The 24714-nt window shown below is 44.0% G+C and overlaps 1 protein-coding gene across 7 annotated transcripts in view; it reads left to right on the top strand.

Moving 5' to 3' along the window:
- CACNA1A (calcium voltage-gated channel subunit alpha1 A) overlaps positions 1 to 24714 on the top strand; it is a 301437-nt gene that overhangs the window by 116870 nt on the left and 159853 nt on the right. For all 7 annotated transcript variants that reach the window (XM_040346583.1, XM_040346582.1, XM_040346580.1 and 4 more), the window contains 8 exons: positions 401 to 468; positions 550 to 656; positions 3689 to 4495; positions 5891 to 6306; positions 11788 to 11929; positions 13619 to 13748; positions 21477 to 21536; positions 23752 to 23858. In XM_040346583.1, coding sequence (XP_040202517.1) covers positions 401 to 468; positions 550 to 656; positions 3689 to 4495; positions 5891 to 6306; positions 11788 to 11929; positions 13619 to 13748; positions 21477 to 21536; positions 23752 to 23858 — 1837 coding nt within the window. The remainder of the gene's footprint in view (positions 1 to 400; positions 469 to 549; positions 657 to 3688; positions 4496 to 5890; positions 6307 to 11787; positions 11930 to 13618; positions 13749 to 21476; positions 21537 to 23751; positions 23859 to 24714) is intronic.

Genomic DNA, 24714 nt, shown 5'->3' with positions numbered 1-24714 from the left:
AAGGAGGGGATGGGTACAAACAATGAGACACTATTTGTCCCACCAACAGCAATGATAGGGCACTATTCTTCGCCGGGAGAAGACACAGTGAAAATCGCAAGAGAATCCGTCAGGCTGGTTGTACCCAAGTTGATCGATCGATCAATTGGGTGCATTCAGCCTGCCCATTAACGGTTCGAATCTCGGCCGGTTCCTGGCCGGCTGCACAGAAAAAGAAAACAGTGGTCATTATTGCTAAAAAATTGTCTCAATAACATCTTTCTATATCTTGGTTTGACTGAATTGCTCCTGAATTTTGCCACTAATATAGTAAATTAAATATAATTGTATGTAATAGGTTTATCTAATTAAATTATGTGACATAGCAGGTTGGACATGTTCCTTAGCTTATTCTACACAGACACACTACTGAATGTCTTCTTGGCTATCGCTGTGGACAATCTGGCCAATGCTCAGGAGCTAACCAAGGTATATTTTGGGTAAAGCCTTGTGTATAAACTGTTGATAGTATGAATATTATTGCTCTGATTGACCTTTATCTATCTGCAGGATGAACAGGAGGAAGAGCAGGCTGCCAATCAAAAACTAGCATTACAGAAAGCCAAGGAAGTAGCAGAAGTCAGTCCAGTATCAGCTACTAACATGTCCATAGCAGCGTAAGTGTGTTAGGTTTTCTAAACAAAAGAAAAAAATGTGCATCACAGCTACCTATATTTGAGGAAAAAATGCCTTGAATTATTTTTCTTATACATTATTTCAGCTTTCCATTTCCTTTTCATAGTTACATAGTAGGTGAGGTTGAAAAAAGACACAAATCCAACCTATGTGTGTGATTATATGTCAGTATTACCTTGTATATCCCTGTGTGTTGTGGTCGTTCAGGTGCTTATCTAATAGTTTTTTTAAACCATCGATGCCCCCCCGCTGAGACCACCGCCTGAGGAAGGAAATTCCACATCCTTGCCGCTCCTACAGTAAAGAACCCTTTAAAGTTTAAGGTTAAACCTTTTTTCTTCTAATTTTAATGAGTGGCCACATGTCTTGTTAAACTCCCTTGTCAGGTCACCTGGGGCCAGGTGACAAATGCACCCCGATGGAGACAGGGGTGCACCGCAAGGTAGTGAACCCAATAGCAGACTGCTGCGGATGGACAGGAAACGTGAACCCAAGATTCCCCAGGGCGTGGAGTCTAGGGTCCAGCAGGTGTTCACCAGAGCCTCTAGTGGTGAGGATGGCCTTCGCTGCAACTGAACCCAGGTCGCGGCCCCTGGGGTCCCCCCAGGTCACGCTCCGTAGGGAGAGAGGGGAAGCAGACACTGAGGACACAAGGGATGGTGATGGGTAAGCCGAGGTCGGGGAAACAGGCAGACAAGGGTAACCAAGGGACAGGCCAATAGGTCAGGGTCACAGGCAAACAGGAATAGTCAGAGACGAGCCATAATCGGTACACAGAAAGGTAAACGTAGCACAGGGCAGACAGGAAGACAAGCTAACAAACAAAGTTGAACAGCAAAGCAGACCTGCAGTGCAACAGTTAATATAGACTTCCTGGGATGGCCTGGGGTGGAGCCATACAGGGAGGAGATGATAAATGGCAGCCAGAAAGAGAGTCAGGCCTCTAATGGACACATGGAGAAGGTAAGCTGCCAGACTTTATTGCATATCTATGACATCTCTTCTGCGAAAAAGGTTTTATCCCTATTATGGGGTCACCAGTACGGTATTTGTAAATTGAAATCATATCCCCTCTCAAGCGTCTCTTCTCCAGAGAGAATAAGTTCAGTGCTTGTAACCTTTCCTCACAAATAATATCTTCCAGGTCCTTTATTAGCTTTCTTGCCCTTCTTTGTACTCGCTCCATTTTCCTTTCCTTTTCTTTCTCACATTCTAAATTTAGGTCCAGTGGCGGCCCCCCAATATTTTTAGGGGGGGCGGAAAACAAACCTGGCACTCCCCCCGCCAATCGGACCGATCGTGTCTCAGTATCTGCTTCCTGATTGGCCAGTTGAAGAATCAGGAAGACTATAGCAAATATTAATTTGCTATTGTCACACAACTGGGTGGGCTCAGGGCACAGTTCAAACAATAGTAATACAAATGGCGGTAATAATATCACTCTCCCAACATTCACAAACAGTGTATATTCTTCATTTTGTAACAAGTAGTTATTTGAAGAACTGAAAGCACACCAGTACAAGATGGATTTTTATTAGTTAATAAAGCTATAAAAATCTAAACTGGGCTGTCATTGCTTAAAGGGGTTGTAAACTCTCATGTTTTTTCACCTTAAAGCAGAGTTCCAACCACAATTTTTTTTTTTTTTTTTAATATATCTGTTATTATTATATGATATTGTTTTTGCATTGGCTTGTGTTGTAAACATTAGTTAATGTTTAAATTAAAAACTCACCTTATATTCCTTATGCTCAGGTGTTCCCATCTTGCTTGTGGGCAGGCGAAGCCCACTAGCATAAACTTCTGGGTTTCGGTGCTGCTGAATAACCAGCATGCACCGCCCGTTCTCCCGCATTGTGCAGTATGTATGGCTCACAGTGCCGTACACTTCAGACGTTGCCATCACAACGGGCGTCGGCGTCGGAAGTGCCCGCCCCTTTGTGATGGCAATGAAACCCTCAGCGCTGCCCACTGACTCCGGGGAAATGAGGACACACTTTTTCCAGGAGCACCAGCGAGCACGGGTGCCGAGGGAAATGACGTTGGGCACCACGGAGAGGAAGTGGTAGAATACAAAGGACCACATAGCAACAGTGCTGAAGGGTTGAGTAAAAATAAAATAAAAATTCCAAATGTTTTTCCTGATGCATAATGCTGTTGATTTCTGCAAAGTTTTTTTTCAGGATGGAACCCCACTTTGATGCATCCTATGCATTAAGGTGAAAAAAGGTTCTAACAGTGACCGGCCCCCTAGCCCCCCTGTTTTACTCACCTGAGTCCTGTAATTCCCTCGGCGGTGACGGGCTCTTCCTCTTTGCTCTGGGTTTTTTCGTCTCTTGATTGGATAGATTGATAGCAGCGCAGATATTGGCTCCCGCTGCTGTCAATCAAATCCAATGACGCGTGTGTCGGGGGGCGGGACCGAGTCCTACATTCTGCGTCTATGGACGCAAATGATGGACTTGGGAGTGCACCCCGCAAAGTAACCCCTCGCGAGACTGCTTCTCCTACGGGGGTTATAAGATGTGGGGAGGAGCCGCAAGAGCCGCCGGGGGACCCTAGAAGACGAGGATCAGGGTCACTCTGTGCAAAACGAACTGCACAGTGGAGGTAAGTATGATATGTTATTTAAAATAAAAAAAAACATAGCTTTACAATCACTTTGACTCAACATTTGTTAATGATAGTTGCATAACTATTCATTACTTCCTGAGTCACTGTCCTTAAAGAAGTATGCAGGTCAGGTGTTCAAACTTGCCTCTGACTTTGCTGGCTGCATGCTTATTATGTGTCAATGACTCAATACAACCAGGCAACCAGCATTCTAAAAGGATGTAATCAATGGCAACCTCCATACTTATTTGGGTAGCATTAAGCGTAACATTTTTTATAGGTATAGTGAAAACTAACGGTAAGTAGAATAAACATATTTGGTAAATGCATGAGCATGTGTTTATGAATGTATTACTTAGAAGAGTCTGTTAAACAAAATGTGCATTTCACTCTCATGTAGGAAAGAGCAGCAGAAGAACCAGAAGACGGCGATGTCTGTCTGGGAGCAGCGTACAAATGAAATGCGTCGGCAGAATTTGATGAACAGTCGGGAGGCCCTATATAGTGAGATGGATCCTGAAGAGCGTTGGAAGATGTCTTTCATGCGTCCAGACGTTAAAACACATCTTGACCGGCCACTGGTCGTAGATCCGCAAGAAAACCGTAACAACAACACCAACAAAAGTCGGCCAGGAGAAAGCAAGACACCTTTGGAACAGCGTCTTTCTCACCAGCGGGCAGAAGACTATCTACGCAAGCAAGCACGGTTTCAAGAGCGTGCAAGTCGAGCATATGACATGGGCCAGGAACCTGGCCGTCGGCCTCGGAGCAAAGAACAAGAAATTTCTCGTGATGGGCAGGACATGGGTCTTCAAGACAGGACAGGGGAAGTGGATGGAGGTGTACGACCACCCCAGGATCCACCCAGGAGACACAGAGGTGGAGGAAGCAAAGAGAGTAGGAGTGGTTCCCCTTTGCCACGTGGGGAAAACGATCACCGCAGACACAGGGTGCATCGCAGAACGGGGGAAGAACAAGAATATGTGGGTGGGGGTGGGGGTGGGGGTGGTAGTAGGGGAGGTGGCGGAGGAGGAGAAAGGAGGCCTCGTCATCCAAGGGAGGGTGGAAGAACAAGGGAAGTCAGCGGTGGAGGGGAAAGTGAAGGGCCTGATGGAGAAAGGAGAAGGCGGCATCGCCACGCAGCGCAATCCACCTATGAGAATGATGTGAAGAGAGACGACAGGGAAAGAAGACATCGGAGACGGAAGTAAGTAATGGAATCACTCATTATAGAGTGAGTTAATAGTTAGTTTGACTAATTGTAACTACTATCAGATCCTGGTGGGAAGAACTTCATTCTTACTCCTGTCATAGCTGGGAGAGACTTGGCTCAGCTTTTTCGTTTAGCAAACTCATTACACTAGTCTAAATAATTTCTTTACATATTCTTATGAACATTTCTTTAGATGACATGACAGCATTTCAGTTCCCTGTGGCCTCTTTATGAGACTATATGGAGTACATAGGCTGGTAACAATAGTGGCTCTCACTTTCATTGGTCACAGTGTCACAAATCTTGTGTATGTTCTCTCCATTAAGAAAGTAGAAGACCTATCAACTGATTATTACTCCTGTGACAAACCCTTGTCCTCAAACCGGACTATGTCTACCGTCAATGCTTCCTCTGTCCAGAACCAGCACTATCCAAGACTCTTTAGCCAACCCAGTCACCAGCCGCATCATAGTGTAGAGTGTCAAACAACAAACTGATTTATTATCACACATGGACACAACAGATAAATAACTCAGAGACTCTTTCCCCCCCCACCCTTGGGAACAGGGCGGGTTAAACTGTCCAATGACAATAGACACACAGGTCAGGTGTATTCAAGCTTATCAGCAGGGGGCTGTTGGAGAAATCCCCCCCCTCCACATGGACATCCATCCAATAATATAAGTTTCTTCCAAGGCAGGCAGACACAAAAAATGGAATACAACCACACCCCAAAGGATCACAGCAAAGAGTCCACAACAGCATGAGACAACACACAATATATACATATATACAACATTGAGTCTGACTAGCACAGATCATAGTGGGGTTCTCATTCACCATGTGCCCCTATTAGAGACACAGGGTGATTTACACATAAGAGGGTCTGGGGAAGCTGGACACTAAGATTCCAGAGCTCTCCAAGGTAAGCTGAGTTGCATAAACCCCCCACCCATAGTGACTTCTGTCACAACTCCACTCAACTGAAACACTCAAAATCGAAAATACATTTTTAGTGGAGCCTCCTGCCAGTGAGTGTGTGTCGGAAGTCCGATGAAAAGAAAGAGAATAGGTCCTCTATCTGAGGTCCGTCGGACTTCCGTCAAAAAAAGTCCGATGGAGGCTACTCACGGCCGGACTTTCCGAGAAAAAAAGCCCATCAGACTTTTTTCTCGGAAGGTCCGGCTGTGTGTACGAGGCATTAGAGTGAACCCCTAGAGCCATTTCCTCCTAAACAAAATGTTATTTACCACCAAGAAGGTGCGATTTGATTATAAATATAAAAAAATAAAATTTTATAAGGGCTCTGTCTTGGTATTCAACCTCATTATTTTTACAATCCTTTGTCTTATTTTACTTACTATTAATGGTGCTTTTTTGGACTTACAGGGATCCTAATGCTCCAGCTCCTAGCTCTGGCCCAAGTCTTTCCACCACAAGACCCATTCAGGATCGATCTCGCCAGGAGAACCAAAGTCAGCAGCCAGAAAACATGGACAACATCCGCAACAACAAGCTGGTGACCAATGAACCCCCCATGGGGGGAGGAGTAGGCATCAACCACAGCCCAGCCAAAATGGGCAACCACACCAACTGCGCCAATAACAACAGTGTTCCCACTGTCAATTCTGCTCCAAGACGGACGCCACTGCCCACTAATTCTGGCCCTCCCCCCACCGCGCCAGATCCCGCCCAGACACTTAGTAACCCCACTGATGCCTCCAAAGTGACTAAAACTCTTGAGCAGACCACAGTGGATATTACACCACCTTTCCCCGCACCAGTAGAGAATTCTGTTACACAAGGTAATGTATTTGACTGATACTATCTTATTTTGTGTTTTTTATTCATTACTTTAGGTCTGTTAATAATGCATTGCTTTTGGTTCCAACAATTATAAATAATTTAGTTCTGATTTTAAAGATAAGTGTCACCAACTGCCACATAAAACCAATTAAGGGCATTGGACTTACCTGAGATCCGGATCATCAACTGATTACTTTTCAATCTTTCTGTCTTGCGACCTTGCATTTAAAGTTCGTAATATACTATAATATACATTGAACCTGTGGCCATGCTGTGGACATTTATGCATTATACTGTATAATAACTGTACTGTATCTACGGTGGAATGTTTTTCAGAGGGTAGTTGGGATATGTCAAGTCCTGTCTGCCGACTTTGAGCCTGAAAAGCCTACACAACTACAGTATGCATTCACTTAAATGGGTCGTGTTTGGTAGCAGTACTACCTATGTCCATAGCTCCCAAATGTCCTTGATTACAAGGGACTGTCCCTGATTTGAAACAAAGTCCCTCTGTCCCTCTTTTCTCCTCATTTATCCCTCAGTTTCGTCCGATCTGTTTAGTTGTGTATAAAATGCACTATTTATCTTTTAAAAAGTGTTTCTCAGTGCCAAACCTTTCATTCAACTTCTAAATTACTGCATTTGTAAATTTCAAAAGCCAATATAAAGTAATAGTGGTAAAAAAAAAAAAAAAAAAACTCATGGGTTTAACTAATCTTCTTCTTTTTTTGTATAATTCTCCTTTAAAGGGGTGTGGCGGGGTGTGTGTCCTATGCCTACATACTTTTGCTAATTGGTGTCCCTCGTTCCCATCTCAAAAGTTGGGTGGATGCCTGTACTACAGCTTTGATGGTTGGCGGCAAAAAAAAAATATTGAATAGTAAAATCCGACAACAAATTTTAGCCACTTGCTAACTGGGCACTTAAACCCCCCTCCTACCCAGGCCAATTTTCAGCTTTCAGCGCTGACGCACTTTGAATGACAATTGCGCGGTCATACAATACTCTACCCAAATAATTTTTTTATAATTTTTTCCCCACAAATAGAGCTTTCTTTTGGTGGTATTTGATCACCTTATTTTGTGTTAAAAAAAATATAAAATACAGATTTAAAAAAATATATATATATTTTTTTATATTTTGTTATAAACTTTTGCAAACGGGTAATTTTTCTCCTTCATTGATGTAGGCTGGTGAGGCTGCACTGATGAGCACTGATAGGCAACGATGGGCTGCACTGATGGGCACTGATAAGGCGGCACTGGTGGGCACTGATAGGCGGCACTGGTGGGCACTGAGAGGTGGCACTGAAGGGCATTGATAGGTGGCACTGGTGGGCACTGAGAAGTAGCACTAAAAGGTGTCACTGATAGCTGGCAGTGATAGGCACTGATGGGTGGCAGTGATGGGCACTGATGGGTGGCAGTAATGGGCACTGATAGGCAGCATTGCTAGGTGGCACTGATGAGGCATTGATAGATGGCACTGGTGGGCATTGATAGGTGGAACTTGTGGGCATTGATAGGTGGCACTGGTGGGCACTGTGGGCATTTGCAGGTGGCACTAGCATGGTGTACTGGCAGGGATTTTACTGGCGGCACAGAGGAGGCAGATGTGCCTCCTTCCGCTTCGGGAACGATGTCCATTTGATGTCCTCCCGGCATTTGGGGTCCGTGCTGTTGCTGTCATTCGGCGATAGCGCAGGCGCCAAGTAGGTTAAAGCATGCCATCCAACATTTGTCCAACAACAATTGTCCGATGGAGCATACAAACTGTCGGATTTTCTGCCAACATCCCGTCGGAAAATTTGATCGTGTGTACGAGGCTTTAGGGTGGCTCCTCTATCTATGGAAGAGCAAAATAGACACATTTGACAACAGCACTGGCTGGAAAGGGTAGTGTTAGGCCGCGTACACACGATCGGTCCAAACCGATAAAAACGGACTGAAGTTCAGTTTCATCGGTCCAAACCGCCCGTGTGTACGGCCCATCTGTCTGTTGTCCTTCAGCCAAAAAAAAGAGAACTTGCTTTAAAATCGAACCGATGGACGGCTGACCGATGGGTCCAAAACGATGGTTAGTACGCAAAAGCATTGGTTCAAAACCCGCGCATGCTCAGAATCAAGTCGACGCATGCTTGGAAGCATTGAACTTAGTTTTTTTCAGCACATCGTGTGTTTTACGTCACCGTGTTCTGACCCGATCGGTTTTGGAAACGATGGTGTGTACGCACATCAGACCATCAGTCTACTTCAGCGGTGAACCGATGAAAACGGTCCGTCGGACCATTCTCATCGGATGGAATGATCGTGTGTACGCGGCCTGAGATGAACCAGTAGATATAGATGGACTTTACATTACAGACTAACAAATTAAAGTTGAACTCCAGCTAATACTTTTTAAGCAACCCTATCTGGCAAATGTTTTTTCTAAACACAGCTTAGTCTGTTGAAGGAATTTGGAATATAACCAATTTACTGGCATGAAACACATAGTAAAATTATGTTATGATGGGTTTTGAAAAAACAGACTGCTTTGTTAAAATAGAAATAAATCCTCAAAAAGACTCACCTCCACCTTCCAGCGATGTGGCCATTACATGCCTTGCCAGCCAATGTCATCTTACCGGCTACTCACAGGTGCCGACTTTTCTGCCTCTTGATTGGCCAGTGGGGGAATGACTTCATCCCGCCCATGGGAGTCAGTCATTCGGGCACAGTCAGAATGTGTCAGGAATGCTATATTGCGCATGCGCAGCTCAGTGTACATTTAATAGAAGCCTGCGAGCAGGAAGGTAAGTGTTTATTATTGCAGAAAAGGCATTGCAGTGTTTTTTTTACAAATTAAAGGGTAAGTTCACCTTTACAGAAAACTCTGAAAGGTGAACTTACACAGGTTTACGCCTTCTAGACATGTCAAAATTAGCCTAGAACTCTCATGTTGTTGTATGGTGCCTTGTTCAGAACAATTTGTCCTTGTATGCTTGTTCTTCTTTGTGCTTTTTCAAAACAATGAAAAATGATTGAAACACAAAAGAAGCCTAGAACTTCACCTGACTGGAAGGGGCAGATTCACATAGAATTAGATCGGCGCAGCGTATCAGAGATACGCTACGCCGCTGTAACTTACTTTTGGCTGGTTCGAATCCTGGAAGAATTCAAGCCGTAAGTTACGGCAGCGTAGTGTATTTCTGGCGGCGGAATTCAAAACGGCGATTAGGGGGCGTGTTTCATTTAAATAAAGCGCGTCCCCGCGCCGAATGAACTGCGCATGCTCCGTTTCTAAATTTCCCGCCGTGCATTGCACGAAATGACGTCGCAAGGACGTCATTTTTTAAACTTAGACGTGACTTACGCACATTCCGATTCACGGACGACTTACGAAAAAAAAAAAAAAATTCAAATTTCAACGCGGGAACGACGGCCATACTTAACATGGCATATCTAACTATACGCAACGAAATAGCAGCTTTAACTTTACGCCGGAAAAAGCCGACTACAGACAACGTAAAAAAATGCGCCGGCCGCTCGTACATTCGTGGATCGTCGCAAATAGCTAATTTGCATACCGACGTGGAAAACGACGTGAACGCCACCCAGCGGACGCCGAAGAATTGCATCTTATATCCGAAGGCGTACTAAGACGTACACCTGTAGGATCTAACCCAGAAGCCGTCGTATCTTGTTTTGAGGATTCAAAACAACGATACGATGCGGGAAATTTGAAAGTACGCCGGCGTATCAGTAGATACGCCGGAGTACTCTGTCTGTGGATCTGCCCCAAAGTAAATAAGAAACATTTCATATAGAATTGTATGTATTATTTTATTGCATTATTAATTCTTTGGTCCTAAGTATGTTTCTTAAAATAGTGTTTACAGAAACATCATATATTTCCCTTTAAAGACACACACGGTCCTTTCTCTTGCTGTCTTCTTCCTCCGAAGCAAGGACTTTTTTTTTGCTCTGTTGCAATCAGATGGCCAATATGACATTATGGGCTGAGGGTAAAGGAAATCATGAATTCAGAATAATGTCAGTAGCTGCAGCATACATGACGATACAAAAAAGTAACTCTTGTGCCTCGTACACACGGTCGGACTTTTGACCGTGCGAAAGTCTGCCGTGACCCCGTCGGAAGTCCGATGGACAAAAAGAGAACAGGTTCTCTATCTAAGGTTCATCGGACTTCCGAGAAAAAAAGTCCAAAGGAGGCTACACACGGCCAGACTTTCTGAGAAAAAAGCCAGTCTGACTTTTTTTCCTCGGAAAGTCCGGCCGTGTGTACGAGGCATTATGGGAAACAGAATCAATGACAAACTGGTACGGTGCAGGAAAAATCTCCCCAGACCTGATTATTTTCATAAAACAACGAAGGTCAGCCTAGAAGATGAATTGCATCATAGGGCCGGATTCACAGACAACTTACGCCGACTTATCTGTTGATACGCCGCGTAAGTTGTAGTATGCGCCGTCGTATCTATGCGCCGTATTCAGGAAACCAGATACGCCTGAATTTCTGCTTGATCCGACCGACGTAAGTCTCCTTATGCCGTCGTATCTTGGGTGCATATTTACGCTGGCCGCTAGGGGCGCTTCCATTGATTTACGCGTCGAATATGTAAATGAGCTAGATACGCCGATTCACGAACGTACTTGCGCCCGTCGCAGTAAGCTACGTCGTTTACGTAAGGTGTACGTCCGTCGTAAAGTTACCCCTCATAAAGCAGGGGTAAGTCATGTTAAGGTATGGGCGCGGGAACAGCGTCGTATTTTACGTCGTTTACGTAAGTCGTACGTGAATGGGGCTGGGCGTAGGTTACGTTCACGTTGAAAGCATTGAGCCGACGTATCTTAGGGAGTAAATTCAACGTGATTCTGAGCATGCGCCGTTTGTTCGGCCCTTCATTTGCATGGGGTCACGGTTAATTTAAATGTATCACGCCCACTACCTTCCTACTTTGAATTAGGCGGGCTTACGCCGGCCAATTTACGTTACGCTGGCACAACGTAGGGAACGAGTGCTTTGTGAATACTGCTCTTGCCTCTCAGAGTTACGTCGGCGTAGCGCATGTGAGATGCGCTACGCCGGCACAAAGATGCGCCGCTCTACATGAATCCGGGCCATAGATCTTTCAGCTCATGATAAATAGGGGCAAACACAAAAGTGTTGCGTTTATTATTTTGCTCAGTGTATATAATATATTTATGTCCTATGGTCAACTGTACCAGAAACATTGCAAGGTTTCAAGGTATTAGCCAATAAAGATATGAGCATCATATAATGTCTTCAGCCATCAGATCCATTTTCTTGTGTTATATTTGCCAATTATTGTTTTTTTTTTTTGATCAGACTGATAGTATATACATACCAGAAATTAGTAACCTTTTTTTGTCCTTTTTTGTTCGTTGTTTCTTTCCATGTTCAGTACTAAGTGTCTACTTCACTGTCTGTCTGTGTTCCTTTAACTCTTATTTTAGTTAATAAAACAGTGGCAGTCTCCCCACTACCTCTAAAGGAGGATGAGAAGAAAGAAGAAGAAGAGGAGGACGAGGATGCTGGGAAGGGTCCAAAGCCAATGCCACCGTACAGCTCCATGTTTATTTTATCAACTACAAATCCGTGAGTTTACAAATGACCCTTTACCATGGCTCTCCTTTCATGCCTTCATCATCTTTGGCGTATTTTGCCGCGATTTCGTTTACTTTTTTTTTTTTTTTTTACAAAGAATTAAACATTGCTGTCTATGGCCGAACACCAATGCCGCCTGAAAAAAAGGGTCCGGGACTTGTTTTCAGGCGGCAGGCATACAGCGTTTCGGCGTTCAGCGTGAGATGTGAACCATCTCATAGACAGCAATGGAAATTCGCCCCTCCAGCGTATCGAGCGTCGGGCGTTTTGTCGCCAAGGTGTGAATGGAGCCTTATAGATATGTCAATCACCCCTATGTAGAGAACAAAACAAGGTCTTGTTGGTAATTAGTAGCAGCTCACCAAACATTGCAAACAATGTTACATATGGATGCACAGTCACAGTGGAAAAGGCTATCAGCCAAAAAAGATTAAACTAATCATGAGTTCATGTTAATTTCTCAGAGTTTCACCTATGGTCTGTCAAACTTCCTAGGCCATGGGTATCCTATCAAGTCAAAATCACAGGGCTCAGACAATGGAATACAATAGGATAAAGATTAGATGATGTTTGTTACGTGTATGTCCAACTCCACACACTGACTTTAAACTGATGCTTCTTAAGGTCAAGATAGGGTTAAGTGGGATTGCATCAGTCATACAATCTCAGGTGATACCTATCTATACACATATAGGCCCAAATTCTGAAAGGGCTTACGACGACGCAACGCAATGTACGTTGTCGTAAGTCCTATTCTGGGCCGTCGTATCTATGCGACTGATTCTTAGAACGCATAGATATCCATTAGATCCGACAGGCGTAAGGCTCTTTTTTCGCCGCTAGGTGTCGCCTCCGTCGTTTTCCCCGTCGTGTATGCAAATTAGCAAAATACACGAATTCCCGAACGTACGCGCGGTCGACGCAGTGAAGTTACGACGTTTACGTTAGATTTGCGACGCGTAAAGTTGCCCCTGCTATATGAGGGGCAACCAATGTTAAGTATGGCCGTTGTTCCCACGTCGAAATGTAAACATTTACGTTGTTTGCGTAAGTCGTCCATTAATGGGGCTGGACGCCATTTACGTTCACATCGAAACCAATGACATCCTTGCGACGTCATTTAGCGCAATGCACGTCGGGAAATTTTAGGGACGGCGCATGCGCAGTACGTTCGGCGCGGGAACGCGCCTAATTTAAATGATCCACGCCCCCTACCCGGCTCATTTGAATTAGGCGGGCATGCGCCGTGGGAATTTACGCTACGCCGCAGCAACTTTACAGGCAAGTTCTTTGTGAGTAAAGCACTTGCCTGTAAAACTTGCGGCGGCGTAACGTAAATGACATACGTTACGCCGCCGCAGTTTTACGCCCAGATACGAGAATCTGGGCCATATTAAGTAAAGATATGCTGTGCTGTCATACCAGTTTCTGCCCCTGAATCTGTCAACCTGTTATTGTGCCAGACGTTCTTGTCTTCTGCTTCTTCAGCTGCATGCCCTCGTCTAATGATGGATAAACGTACATCCTGTCATTTGTTGGTGGAACGTTGTCAGTGCCTAGTGATGAGTAGCAACTGCAAGATAGTCATCACTTCTCTGAAAGGGGATTTAGAAAAGTCACTCCTTTCTGCCAGGTGGAGTCTTCTGTTCAGATCTTACCTGTATATTCTCTTTATTGCAGTTTACGTCGACTGTGTCATTACATTGTAACTCTTCGATACTTTGAAATGTGTATCTTGCTGGTCATCGCCATGAGCAGCATAGCCCTTGCAGCAGAGGACCCCGTGAATCCTGAGGCCATTAGAAACCATGTAAGTCGCAAACTTATGTACTGAGGCAATCTTTCTCTAGGGGGTTGAACAAACATGCCACTCATTTCTAAAGTTTCCATGAAGCTACATCCCCCTTGGTCTGGGGGTTATGTTATTGTTTTACCATTATGTTGGCAATGTTTGGCCGTTTGGTCTATATACTCAATGTATGCACAATGTACCTTTGAAAAGTAAATAGTAAGTGTGAACACCTGTGTGACATGAACCATACCCCTTCAGCAGAAAAGGGGGGGGGGGGTGAAAAACACCTAAAACGCATAAACTGATCCCTGTAATTGAAAGATCAGTGTGATTGGTAATGAATACACTTCTTTGGCATAAATTAAATCTATGAAAAAAAAGTGCATCAAAAACAGTCCATTAAACAGCATGTAAATAGAACACAGGAAAAGAAAAAAACAGTCCAAAATAGTGAAGGAGCAATGAGTCCCAAGTGTGCTAGACAAATCCACAGCACGGTGATTGATCACAGACCACCACCCACGGGTAACACTGACTCTTACCAGAAGGACAATATAAAACAGCAATATAGACCAAGCTTTCACTCTCCTCGGCAGGAACGGGTTCAAGCATCCATCCGCTCTAGTCAGCACCACAGCAATGAGAACCTCTCCCAATTAGCAGCCCGATGCAGAGCTCCAAAGTATGAAAGAAATCAAAGCGAGCTCATAGTGTAACACTGTAAGTTGGTTTATTCAATAAAAAAGAGATTGTGCACTTACATCAATCTGTAGTAATAAAAGCATAAAACAGCCGGCTGGCCTATGTAGTGGAGCGTGTGCCCGAGACTTCCGGGTCCTCACATGTGCAACGCGGTGACGTCAAAGCGCCGCCTCCCGACGTTTCGTCTCAACACGGACTTGTTCACGGGAACGAGATGATTGTCGTGACCCTCAATTCCACTGTGATTTTTCCCCCTTTGGGGATCATTATACTGGCGATGTGTATGACTGTCACTATTTTAATTGTATATTTTATTATGTGTCTTGTTGATGTTGTATTAATAACATTTATTTTTGTTTTATATTTGCATTCTTACATTTGATTTCACCCACTTACCGGTATTGCAATAGTCCAATCCCCCCCCCCCCCCTTCCTTAAAAAAAAAAGAAGAAGCTACCTCCCCCCTACCCCTTTGCCCTTTATTGGTGCACAAGTGCCTTATGGCAAATGCATTCTTGTTGGTGGCCGCCTTTGTTATTTACCGTAATTCAGTTTTTGCAGTTTTATTTACTGATTCACTAACTTCTTCGTTAATGCTGTCTGTCCACCTTTGTCCCATGTTCAGTTCCCCAACACCAATCTTTTTGTTCTTTGATTTTTCCACCATTTTCCTCCTTTTATATACGTAAATAAAAACACACACAGATAGCCCTCAATGTGTGAAAGAGAGCTTTGTGAGTATGAGCCTAAAATCTGTGCAAGGTGCACCTGTATGCATGCACTGTTTTGCACAAGAAGAGTTAATCAGCACAGGAGGATGAAGCTGTGCTGGGCACCCAGTGTGAGGCACACTGGCCTGACAGCCCGTTAATCATATCCGCCCTCCTGCAGCCCTGCTTACTTAGCAGTTCTCTCTCTCTCTCTCTCTCTGTGCGCATTGGATGGTCCAGTGGGGAAGGGAGAGAGGAAGAGATGGAGGGAGGAGAGTGCAGGCTGACTGAAATAATGGGAACATTGGCCCCAGTGGGATAAAAGAAGCTGAGAGTGGTGGATATAAATAGCACTTAATAGTGGTTATATATAACTATATGTATTTCTATATTTATGCATGCTTGCACAAACCTAAAGGACCTGTATACCTAAGTTACACGTTGCTGCAGTGTTACAGATCTATTAATACTAATTCCAATTACATATGAAAATGTTCCACGAAATATCTGAGTAATGCATGACATAGGAACCCGACGTTGTTGTTTAATAAGCCTGCATCTTTAATAATTTAATGTGACCCCATTGCTACAGTGAAAAACAGGATTTATCTTAATTGAACAATACAGGACACAGGCTGAGTATTCATAGACTAGTAACTTCAGGTGGGCACTGGACCTTTGGACACTGGCAAGCTTTTGTGGACATGCCCCTTGGGCATCCGTCTTATAACCCTACCCCACTCCAAGAGTCCTTTTGCTGGTGTTCTATGCTGATGAACCTCTTCTCCCTTAAGAAAAATTACTCCTAGATTAACCACATTATTTTATCATCAGATTCTCTTTAATAACATAAGTCCCTATTACTACAGTAAAATCTGTCTCTTGAAGTTTGTTATGGCAGCCAGGATTCAGTTAAACTAAGACAACTGGGTTATACTGTTGCCTACTGGAGGGCTTAGACCATAGGTGCTCAACCTATGGCCCTCCAGCTCTTGCGTAACTACAAGCCCCATGAGGCATTGCAAGCTGCTCACAGTTAAAATAATGATTCCCAAAAGCAGAGGCATGATGTAGTTCCACAACAGCTGGAGGGCCACAGGTTGAGCACCAATGGCTTAGACCAGGGGTCTCCAAACTGCGGCCCGAGGGCCAGATGTGGCCCTTTGCTAGCCTTTATCTGGCCCTTGGGCCACTATTCCTCCAACTGATATGAGGCACTATTCCTCCCACTGACACCAACAAGGAGGCACTATTTCTTCTACTGATACCAATGATAGGATACTATTCCTCCTACTGATAAGGGTCCTACTCCTCCGCATACTGACCACTAACCCTGAGGTCATATTTATTCTTACTGATGCTGGGCCCGGGACATTTTCTGCCCCCCGTTGGCCACAATTCAGCCTTCCTAAAGTCTGAAGAACAATAACTGGTCCTATGTTTGAAAAGTTTGGAGACCCCTGGCTTAGACAGTGGAAAGCAAGGTGTAACCCCTTCCACTCCCAGCATGGTTCGGTTTTGTAGAAAAACAATACAATCACAAACACAGAGGGGTAGGACTTGTGTCCCTTGATGAACTTCAAGTTTAAATGTTTTTCTTTAAGTGTCTAAGACACTTAGGATGTCCGAAAGCAGTTCAACTGAGGGGTTGGCTACACAGCAAACAAAACACTAACCATAACCAGCCCCCAAACAAACAGAATAAAACTTAGGGTAGCGTGCAGTTCAAAGTGCTGCGTGACAGACCTTACACCCAATTTCCCAAAACTGGCATCAGAAGAGGCCTGAGCATCTACCTGGTAAAACTTGGAAAACAAGAACAGAAAACCAATGTGGCAGTTTTGCAAATCTGGGAAACAGTTGCTTGATGTTTAAAAGCCCATTTGGAGGACCCCACCAGGTGTCTGGCAGAAGCTTGACAAGGTCAGAGTACCACATCCACCTGGACCAGTTCAGATCTATGAGGATTTTCCATCTCAATCCTGCAAGGAGTTTCAGGGAAGGAAACGTATAGATTAGGTTGTACTCATTCCATGGAGTCACTAGAGCATTAATTGGTTCTGCAGAGGATATATACATCTGAAGGCAAGCCTACAAGTCACAATGTCTACATTCATCTTTCACCTCTTGTGACACAGGTACTGAAACACTTTGGGATTAATTGATCATTTTCCTGGGTCCAGGTGCTACTGGCTGAGGTAGTCTGCTTGCCAATTGTCAAGGCCTGGAATATTAATAACAGACAAGGATGGAACAGGGAGTTCTGCCAAGCTACAATCCATTCTACCTCTCTTGACACAATGGCACTTCTGGTTCCTCTCTAATGATTGATTTACACCACTGCATTGTCCTACCAGATCCTGATCAGGTGACCCTCTAGTCATAATGTTCAGCATGGCAATGACAACCGCATTGCTCAGAACTCCAGAACGTTTATCGGGAGACAAGATTCCCCTGATGACCAAGTCCCATGCACTGAAAAGTTGTCTAGGACTCTGTCCCAGCCCCATTCATGGAGATGATCCTTCAAGATAGTGGGAGAGAGGACTTTTCCCAATTCCAGAGCTCGATTCCTATGTCACCAGGCCAGAGACAACCTGGTTCTCGTTGTCATGTGTATGGATCTCTCTGGATTTGCATTTTACTGTCTCACACTGACTACTTTGTTATAGCAGATTGGAGTAGAACTGAAAAAAGGAGACTGCCTCAAAGGAGGCTACCATCAAGTCCAGAACTCTAAGGCCCCGTACACACGACCGAGTTTCTCGGCAGAATTCAGCGAAAAACTCGATCGGAGCTGAATTCTGCCGAGAAACCCGGCCGTGTGTACACTTTTGGCCAAGGAAGCCGACGAGGATCTCGGCGAGGAAATAGAGAACATGTTCTTTATTTCCTCGTTGTTCAATGGGAAATTTCAGCTCGCCGAGATCCTCGGCGGCTTCACAAGGAACTCGACGAGCAAAACGATGTGTTTTGCCCGTCAAGTTCCTCGGACGTGTGTACGGGGCCTCATGCAGAATCACAAAGTGGGATGGCTCTTGGAATTTAGAGTACGAGAAGAAGAACTCGGGCTTGAGCACTGTTTAGAACTAGACTCAGATATTCCACGTGTTTTCTTGGTTTCAAGCAACAATTTCTGAAAGTTCAGAAAACAAATAAACCTTTTAAAGGTTTGGACTTCCACATTACAATGACAGCCAAAGTTTGAGCTAATTGTTCTCTCAACAGAAGGTTGTCATGGTATCCCACAATGGGAATACCCTGGGATCGTAGCAAGGCCAGCAGTGGAGCAACAACCTAGGTGGGACCAAATGGTAGGGCTACAGACTGCTAGTGTTGACTTCCCACAGAAAAATGTTGACAACATTGAAGTGCTGGAAAGATGGGGATATGCAGGTATGCATCCTTGATATCCACTGAAGCACCAAAAAATCACCATCAAAGTACATGCACAACAAGCATTTTTTTACATTGCTGTTCCGCAGACCTATATTTAACGATAGAGATCTGTGTATGTTGGCAGAAATGCAATAGGATAGATATTATATGCTATGCCACTAACACAGTAATAAAGGACCAAAGGCTATAATGTAGCCCAGAAGGCTCTAATGTAGCTCTGACGGCTCTACTGTAGCTCTACAAATAAATGGCCAGTAAGGACTGTAACTGGATCCTTAACCACTTCCCTATGGTCTGAGAGGCCAACACTACATCTATTACAGAGTGCAAAGCAGGGCCTGCTATCAAAAATAAGCATTTAGGAAGGGCTTCTGAATGTTTAGCATTGAAATTACTAAACACTGGAGCATCTTCAATATGTTCAGTCAGTGTTTTGTAAAGGTAGAAGTTGCCAGTAGAAACAGCCCACTTTTTAGAAAATCCCCATGAAGTAAATATTGAACTGTAAATCATTTGGGAGGAGTAAATAACTTGTCGGGACAAGTGTGGAGAATAGGGCACTCTGGATAAGGAGACTTTAGCAAACAGTACGTGACTGGCTCTTGAAATGTGGTTAATGCACCACAGCAGCTCTTCAGAAGAGGGAAGCACACTCTCAGGGGTGTCCAAACTTTTTTCAAAGAGGGCCAGATTTGAAGAAGTGAACATTCGTGAGGGCCGACCATTTTGCCTGACATTTTTCACTGCGATCGTGCCCTGTTAGCTTGTCGTATGTGCCATGTCTCGACTGGTAGTGTCTCTTGACATTAAACTCCCTGGCGGTATGATTCTTTCAGAAAAAACATGCTGAAAGCGGTACCATTATTTGCAAGGAAATTTGGCGTTTTATATTGTAGGCCTGTAATTTTTAGAAATAACTCACTTAAATCTGACCAAACAAGATTCTAATAGGCATCCCGGGTATGACATTTTTTTAAAAACAAAATTATAAATTATAATATAATAAATAACTATAAATAATTATAACAAATAATAATATAATTATAATAAAAATTATTCAATAATGTAATCAAATCAAAATCACTGAAATTTGCTCAGTTGCAGAATTGTCGTTGTCATTATTTTTTTTTTTTTATGACAAATTTCCCCACAAATCGCTATCGCACAATTCTGCAAGTGATTATAATTTATTATCGCTGTTTTCTAGCTGATCTAAAACTATTTTTGACATAAAGGGACACTTTTGGTTGCTATGGACAATCTACAGTTTGCAGGGAGAAAAAAAGGTTTTTATTATATAAAATGACATGCAGGGCACTGGGCAGACCACTAGGGACAAGGGGGTGTGTTTTTTTTACATACAGTACTGTAATCTATAAGATTACAGTATACTGTATGTATAGTGTTTGTTTACTTTTTTAAATTTGGCGCCATTCTCTGTCCCCGTGCGTCGTAACGTCGCAGGGAACGCAGATCGGCGGCACAGGAGGACGCTGTGTGAATCAAGCGAGGTCCCGCTCGCTCACACAGCGCGGAGGCATCGCTGGATCCAGGGACAAGGTAAGTAAACACTCCCTGTACATCCAGCGAGGCGAGCCCGAGTCTGACTCGGGGTTACCGATCCTAGCCCAAAAATCTCACCCCGAGTCAGACTCGGGAACACCGCCCAGGAGGTTAAATTCCTTATAAACAGCCACAGTCTCTTGGCATATCAGAAAAGCACAGTGATTCCGTATTTCAGTGAAGAAATATTTCACTTTCCACCTGCCCTAGAAGCGGCAGCCCTCACTGTCAACTTTCCTTCTCTTATTTACAGTAGCCATTTTAGAAATTGACCAGAAGGAGAAGGGATCATGTGAGCACAGTGCCAGTGGTTTTGGTCTAAGTGTGTTCATCCTATACACTAATACACTGCCCAACAACAATTCTCTCGCCTTTGTGGCTGTGTGTGGTGAAGACACAGCACAGGGAGAGGGAATGCACCAAATCCTGTGACATCCGAGAGGTCGCAAGAACGTCAACTGAGCATATGCAGTTCCCAGAGATCGCAAGAACACAAACTGGGGTCGCGCAGTCCTGCTTCATCGGCATTGAGAGATCCTGAGATTCCAGGGGTCGGGGGGCCGTATTAAACCGGAACAAGGGCCGCAGTTGGCCGGCGGGCCCGACTTTGGACATACCTGCTCTATAGGAAAAACAAAGCAGAGAAGAAGGCGTTTCTAAGTGCAGTAATAAAACACTTTAATGACAAGGAAGGGTTGAAAACACTTACAAGATGGAAGTGAAAAACAGGCTTTTAATGTTAATGAATCCATAACGTCCACCGGGATGCCTCCTGGGAGTAAAGACAGCTGCAGGTGGAAGTTACAGTCGACCAGCGGTGGGAAACACTGTCTCTCTCATCCAAGATGGAGGGCCGTGCTGTCAGGACCAGCATGGAATCCAGGCAACTGGAAGTGACGTCAAAGTGGGCGGGGCATGTTTCAGAGCATGCCCAGTTGCTCCTTCTTCAAACCCTTCCTTGTAAAGTGTTTTATTACTGCACTTAGAAGCGACTTCTTCTCTGCTTTGTAATAACTTGTCAGGAGTGTTGTGTTTTGGCAGTTTTAGGCCACTCTAAGTATAACAGACTGGTAACAGCACTAGTAGAAGCTGCAGACCTCATTTAGGAAGTGTGCACTTTAGCCTATTCTCTCCTGCCTCCTACGGGGTTGATTTACTAAGACCAGAGTGCAAAATATGGTGCAAATGTGCATGGTAGCCAATCAGCTTCCAACTTCAGCTTGTTCAATTAAGCTTTGAAAAAAAACTAAATAAAATGTGAGTGTGCATGAAGTTGTTCTCTGTAATGTCCAGGGTGTCAGGAAGTTTATTGGGAAGGAAATACATTTGGTACATGTTTAATTAAAACATCTTATATTTTCTCTGTCTACAGGTTCTGCGTTATTTTGACTATGTGTTCACTGGTGTCTTCACCTTTGAAATGATTATTAAGGTAAGATTAAGATGAACAGCAGCAGATTGCAAGGATCTTATTTGCAGGGGTCCACCATTTTGTGTGCAGGATGAGGAATGTGGATTGCAGCTAGGATATTAGAGATGTAGGACCATTATTTTGGTGATATAAATGCACCTAAAAATAAAGCAAGTTCACATAACTGCAACCTATATAAACCATGGTTTCTATGAATTAGTGATTGCTAGCCTGTACAGTTAGGTCATAGTAAGAGAATGTGGTAGCACTGATAAAATTAATGTCCTCTACAAAAATACATATAGTGGCACTTTAATGCCCCAATGTTTATCAAATTTGTAAAAACACAAGGGCCCGGATTCACAAAGCACTTGCGCCGACGTATCTCGAGATACGCTGCGTAAGTGCAAATATGCGCCATCATATCTGTGCGCCGTGCCCACAAAACTAGATACGCCTGAAAATAGGCTTCATCCGACCGACGTAACTTGTCTACGCCGGGGCGCATATTTACGCTGGACGTATTTGGCACTCCCATTGATTTTCTATTCACATATGCAAATGAGGGAGATACGCCGATTCACGAACGTACGTCCGTCCGACGCAGTGCGCGTAAAGTCATAGGCCCGGCGTAAAGTTATGCCCCATCCATGCAAAGGTCTGCACCAGGGAACTCAAGCCGTCATATTTTGCGTTGTTTACGTTGGACGTGAATATGGCTGGGCGTAGGTTACGTTCACGCCGTAGGCAGTGATCTGTCGTATCTTAGGGAGTAGATCCGACGTGATTCTGAGCATGCGCACTGGGATGCGTCCACGGGACGGCGCATGCGCCGTTCATTATATGTATCTGTCTGAGACTCAGCCCATCATTTGCATGGGGTCACGCCTCATTTGCATGGCTCACGCCCACTTCCACATACGCCGGCTTACGCCTAGGAAACCCAGTGCAGATTTGGCAGCACTGGCTTTGTGAATCCAGTGCTTGCCTCTCTGCGCTGCGTCGGCGTAGCGTAAAGTAGATACGCTACGGCGGCATAAATATGCGCCTCTGTTTGTGAATCCGGGCCAAGGGGTTTATTTCTCACAGTAAGGCCTCGTACACACGACCGAGTTTCTCGGCAAAAACCAGCAAAAAAAGAGGAAACCGGTCGTGTGTACACTTTTCGACGAGGAAACTGTCGAGGATCCCGTCGAGCCAAAAAGAGAGCATGTCTTCTTTTTCCTTGACGGGAATGGAGAAATTTGGCTCGCCGAGATCCTCGACAGCCTAACAAGCAACTCGACGAGCAAAACGAAGTGTTTCGCCCGTCGAGTTTCTCGGTCGTGTGTACGAGGCTTAAGGTGGGTAGAACCACGAATATAAGCCAACTGTGCATTTCATAATAGAGAGACATTTATGTGAACCCAATTACAGCCATGTTATGACTTGGAAGTGAGAGACAATCTCTAGAAAGGGAGGGGGATTCCCTTCTTAGACAGTAAAGCCTCGTACACACGATCGGATATCTGATGGAATCTAATCCGATGGATTTTTTCGTCGGATATCCGATGAAGCTTACTTTCATCAGTCTTGCCTACACGCCATCATTTAAAAATCCGACCGTGCCAAAACGCGGTGACGTAAAACACTACGACGTGCTGAGAAAAATGAAGTTCAATGCTTCCAAGCATGCGTCGACTTTATTCTGAGCATGCGTGGATTTTTGACCGATGGACTTCCACACAGATGATCGTTTTTTTCGTTTTTTTTATCCATAGGAAAAATTTAAAACATGTTCTATTTTTTTTCATCGATGGAAAACAAACCGATGGGTCCCACACACGATTGGTTTGTCCGATGAAAACAGTCCATTCCGACAGCAAAAGTCCAATGGAGCATACATGGTCGGAATTTCCGTCCAAAAGCTTTCTTGTCGGAATTCCCGATTGTGTGTACGCGGAATTAGACATTTTTCTAGACCAGCAAATACTAGCCCAGCTTTCCCTTCATGGCAAAGTGAGAAGCTTGCTTATCCAAGAATGCCATAGTGGAGAAACCATGTTGTGGAGCCAGTTATAGTGGTTTGAACATACAGTATTAGATGGACACTTATTGTTTGGCTTCAGCTCCAGATGAGAGGAGGCTTTAAGGCAGGCCCGTAGAAATGATAGAATAATCAGAACAAAAATGTTGATCAAAAATGCTATTGATGAGATTGTTTGCTTGGATTTCAACCTCAATCTTTTCTCCCTAGATGGTGGATCTGGGTCTCATTCTCCATCAGGGAGCCTACTTCCGAGACTTGTGGAACATTCTTGATTTCATCGTAGTTAGTGGTGCTCTGGTTGCATTTGCTTTCTCGTAAGTTCCTTAACTCTTCATAAATTTGTGCCTCATAGATCACAGTTTTGATTACTGTGATAACTTTTTCTGAATACATTTTGGAGGAGGTATTTTCATTTCTTGGTGTAATATAGTGATAATTATCTTACTGATAATGGCATGTTTATGGCTTGTTCAACATCTGAAAATGTTTACTTTATTGAATGTGTGCATCCCTGTTTATCAGTTTCTTACTAAAGCAGAACTGAAGCACGCAATTAACCTTCAAAAACCACATCATCTATAAAGAATGATGCCTGTCAATGCACTAACCACAAAACATTTTCTAACAAAGCTGCCTGTCATATTTCCTCCCATTCTTTTCTGATACTGGTGCCACCTTTTTCCATGCATGCATCTAAGGCTCTGTCATTTGTGTATGAGATCCCAATCCCATTGTACCTACAATGTCATCATGCACAAGTGCTTTGTTACCACCAATGCAACATTTTGTACCCTTCTCTGGGTGAAGATAACGTGACTGTAACCCTAGTTTGCTAAATTTCTTACTGAGGCATTCACCACAATGCCCAGCATAGAATCAGCAATACATATGCATGGCATAAAAGCCTTTTAAAAGCATTAATAGATAAATAGACACCATAGCTTTCTTCACTGCAATAAGGATACAGTTTGCTTGTCCAACGACTGTTCCTTTTTATATTCAGTAAATCTGTGCTGATTATGTTCCCAGTAACAGGACCATCCTCCCCGCTATTCCTATTAATGCTTTCCATCTACATATACCTTAGCCCAACTCTTCCAAGCTTACAAATTTATGGAGTGTTTTGCTGAGCTCTGGAAAATCTTTACCCCGGGGGGAAGTTGCATCTTG

The sequence above is a fragment of the Rana temporaria genome, chromosome 3, assembly GCF_905171775.1.
Source record: "Rana temporaria chromosome 3, aRanTem1.1, whole genome shotgun sequence".
NCBI lineage: Eukaryota > Metazoa > Chordata > Amphibia > Anura > Ranidae > Rana > Rana temporaria.
This window is presented reverse-complemented; position numbering and strand designations above follow the sequence as displayed.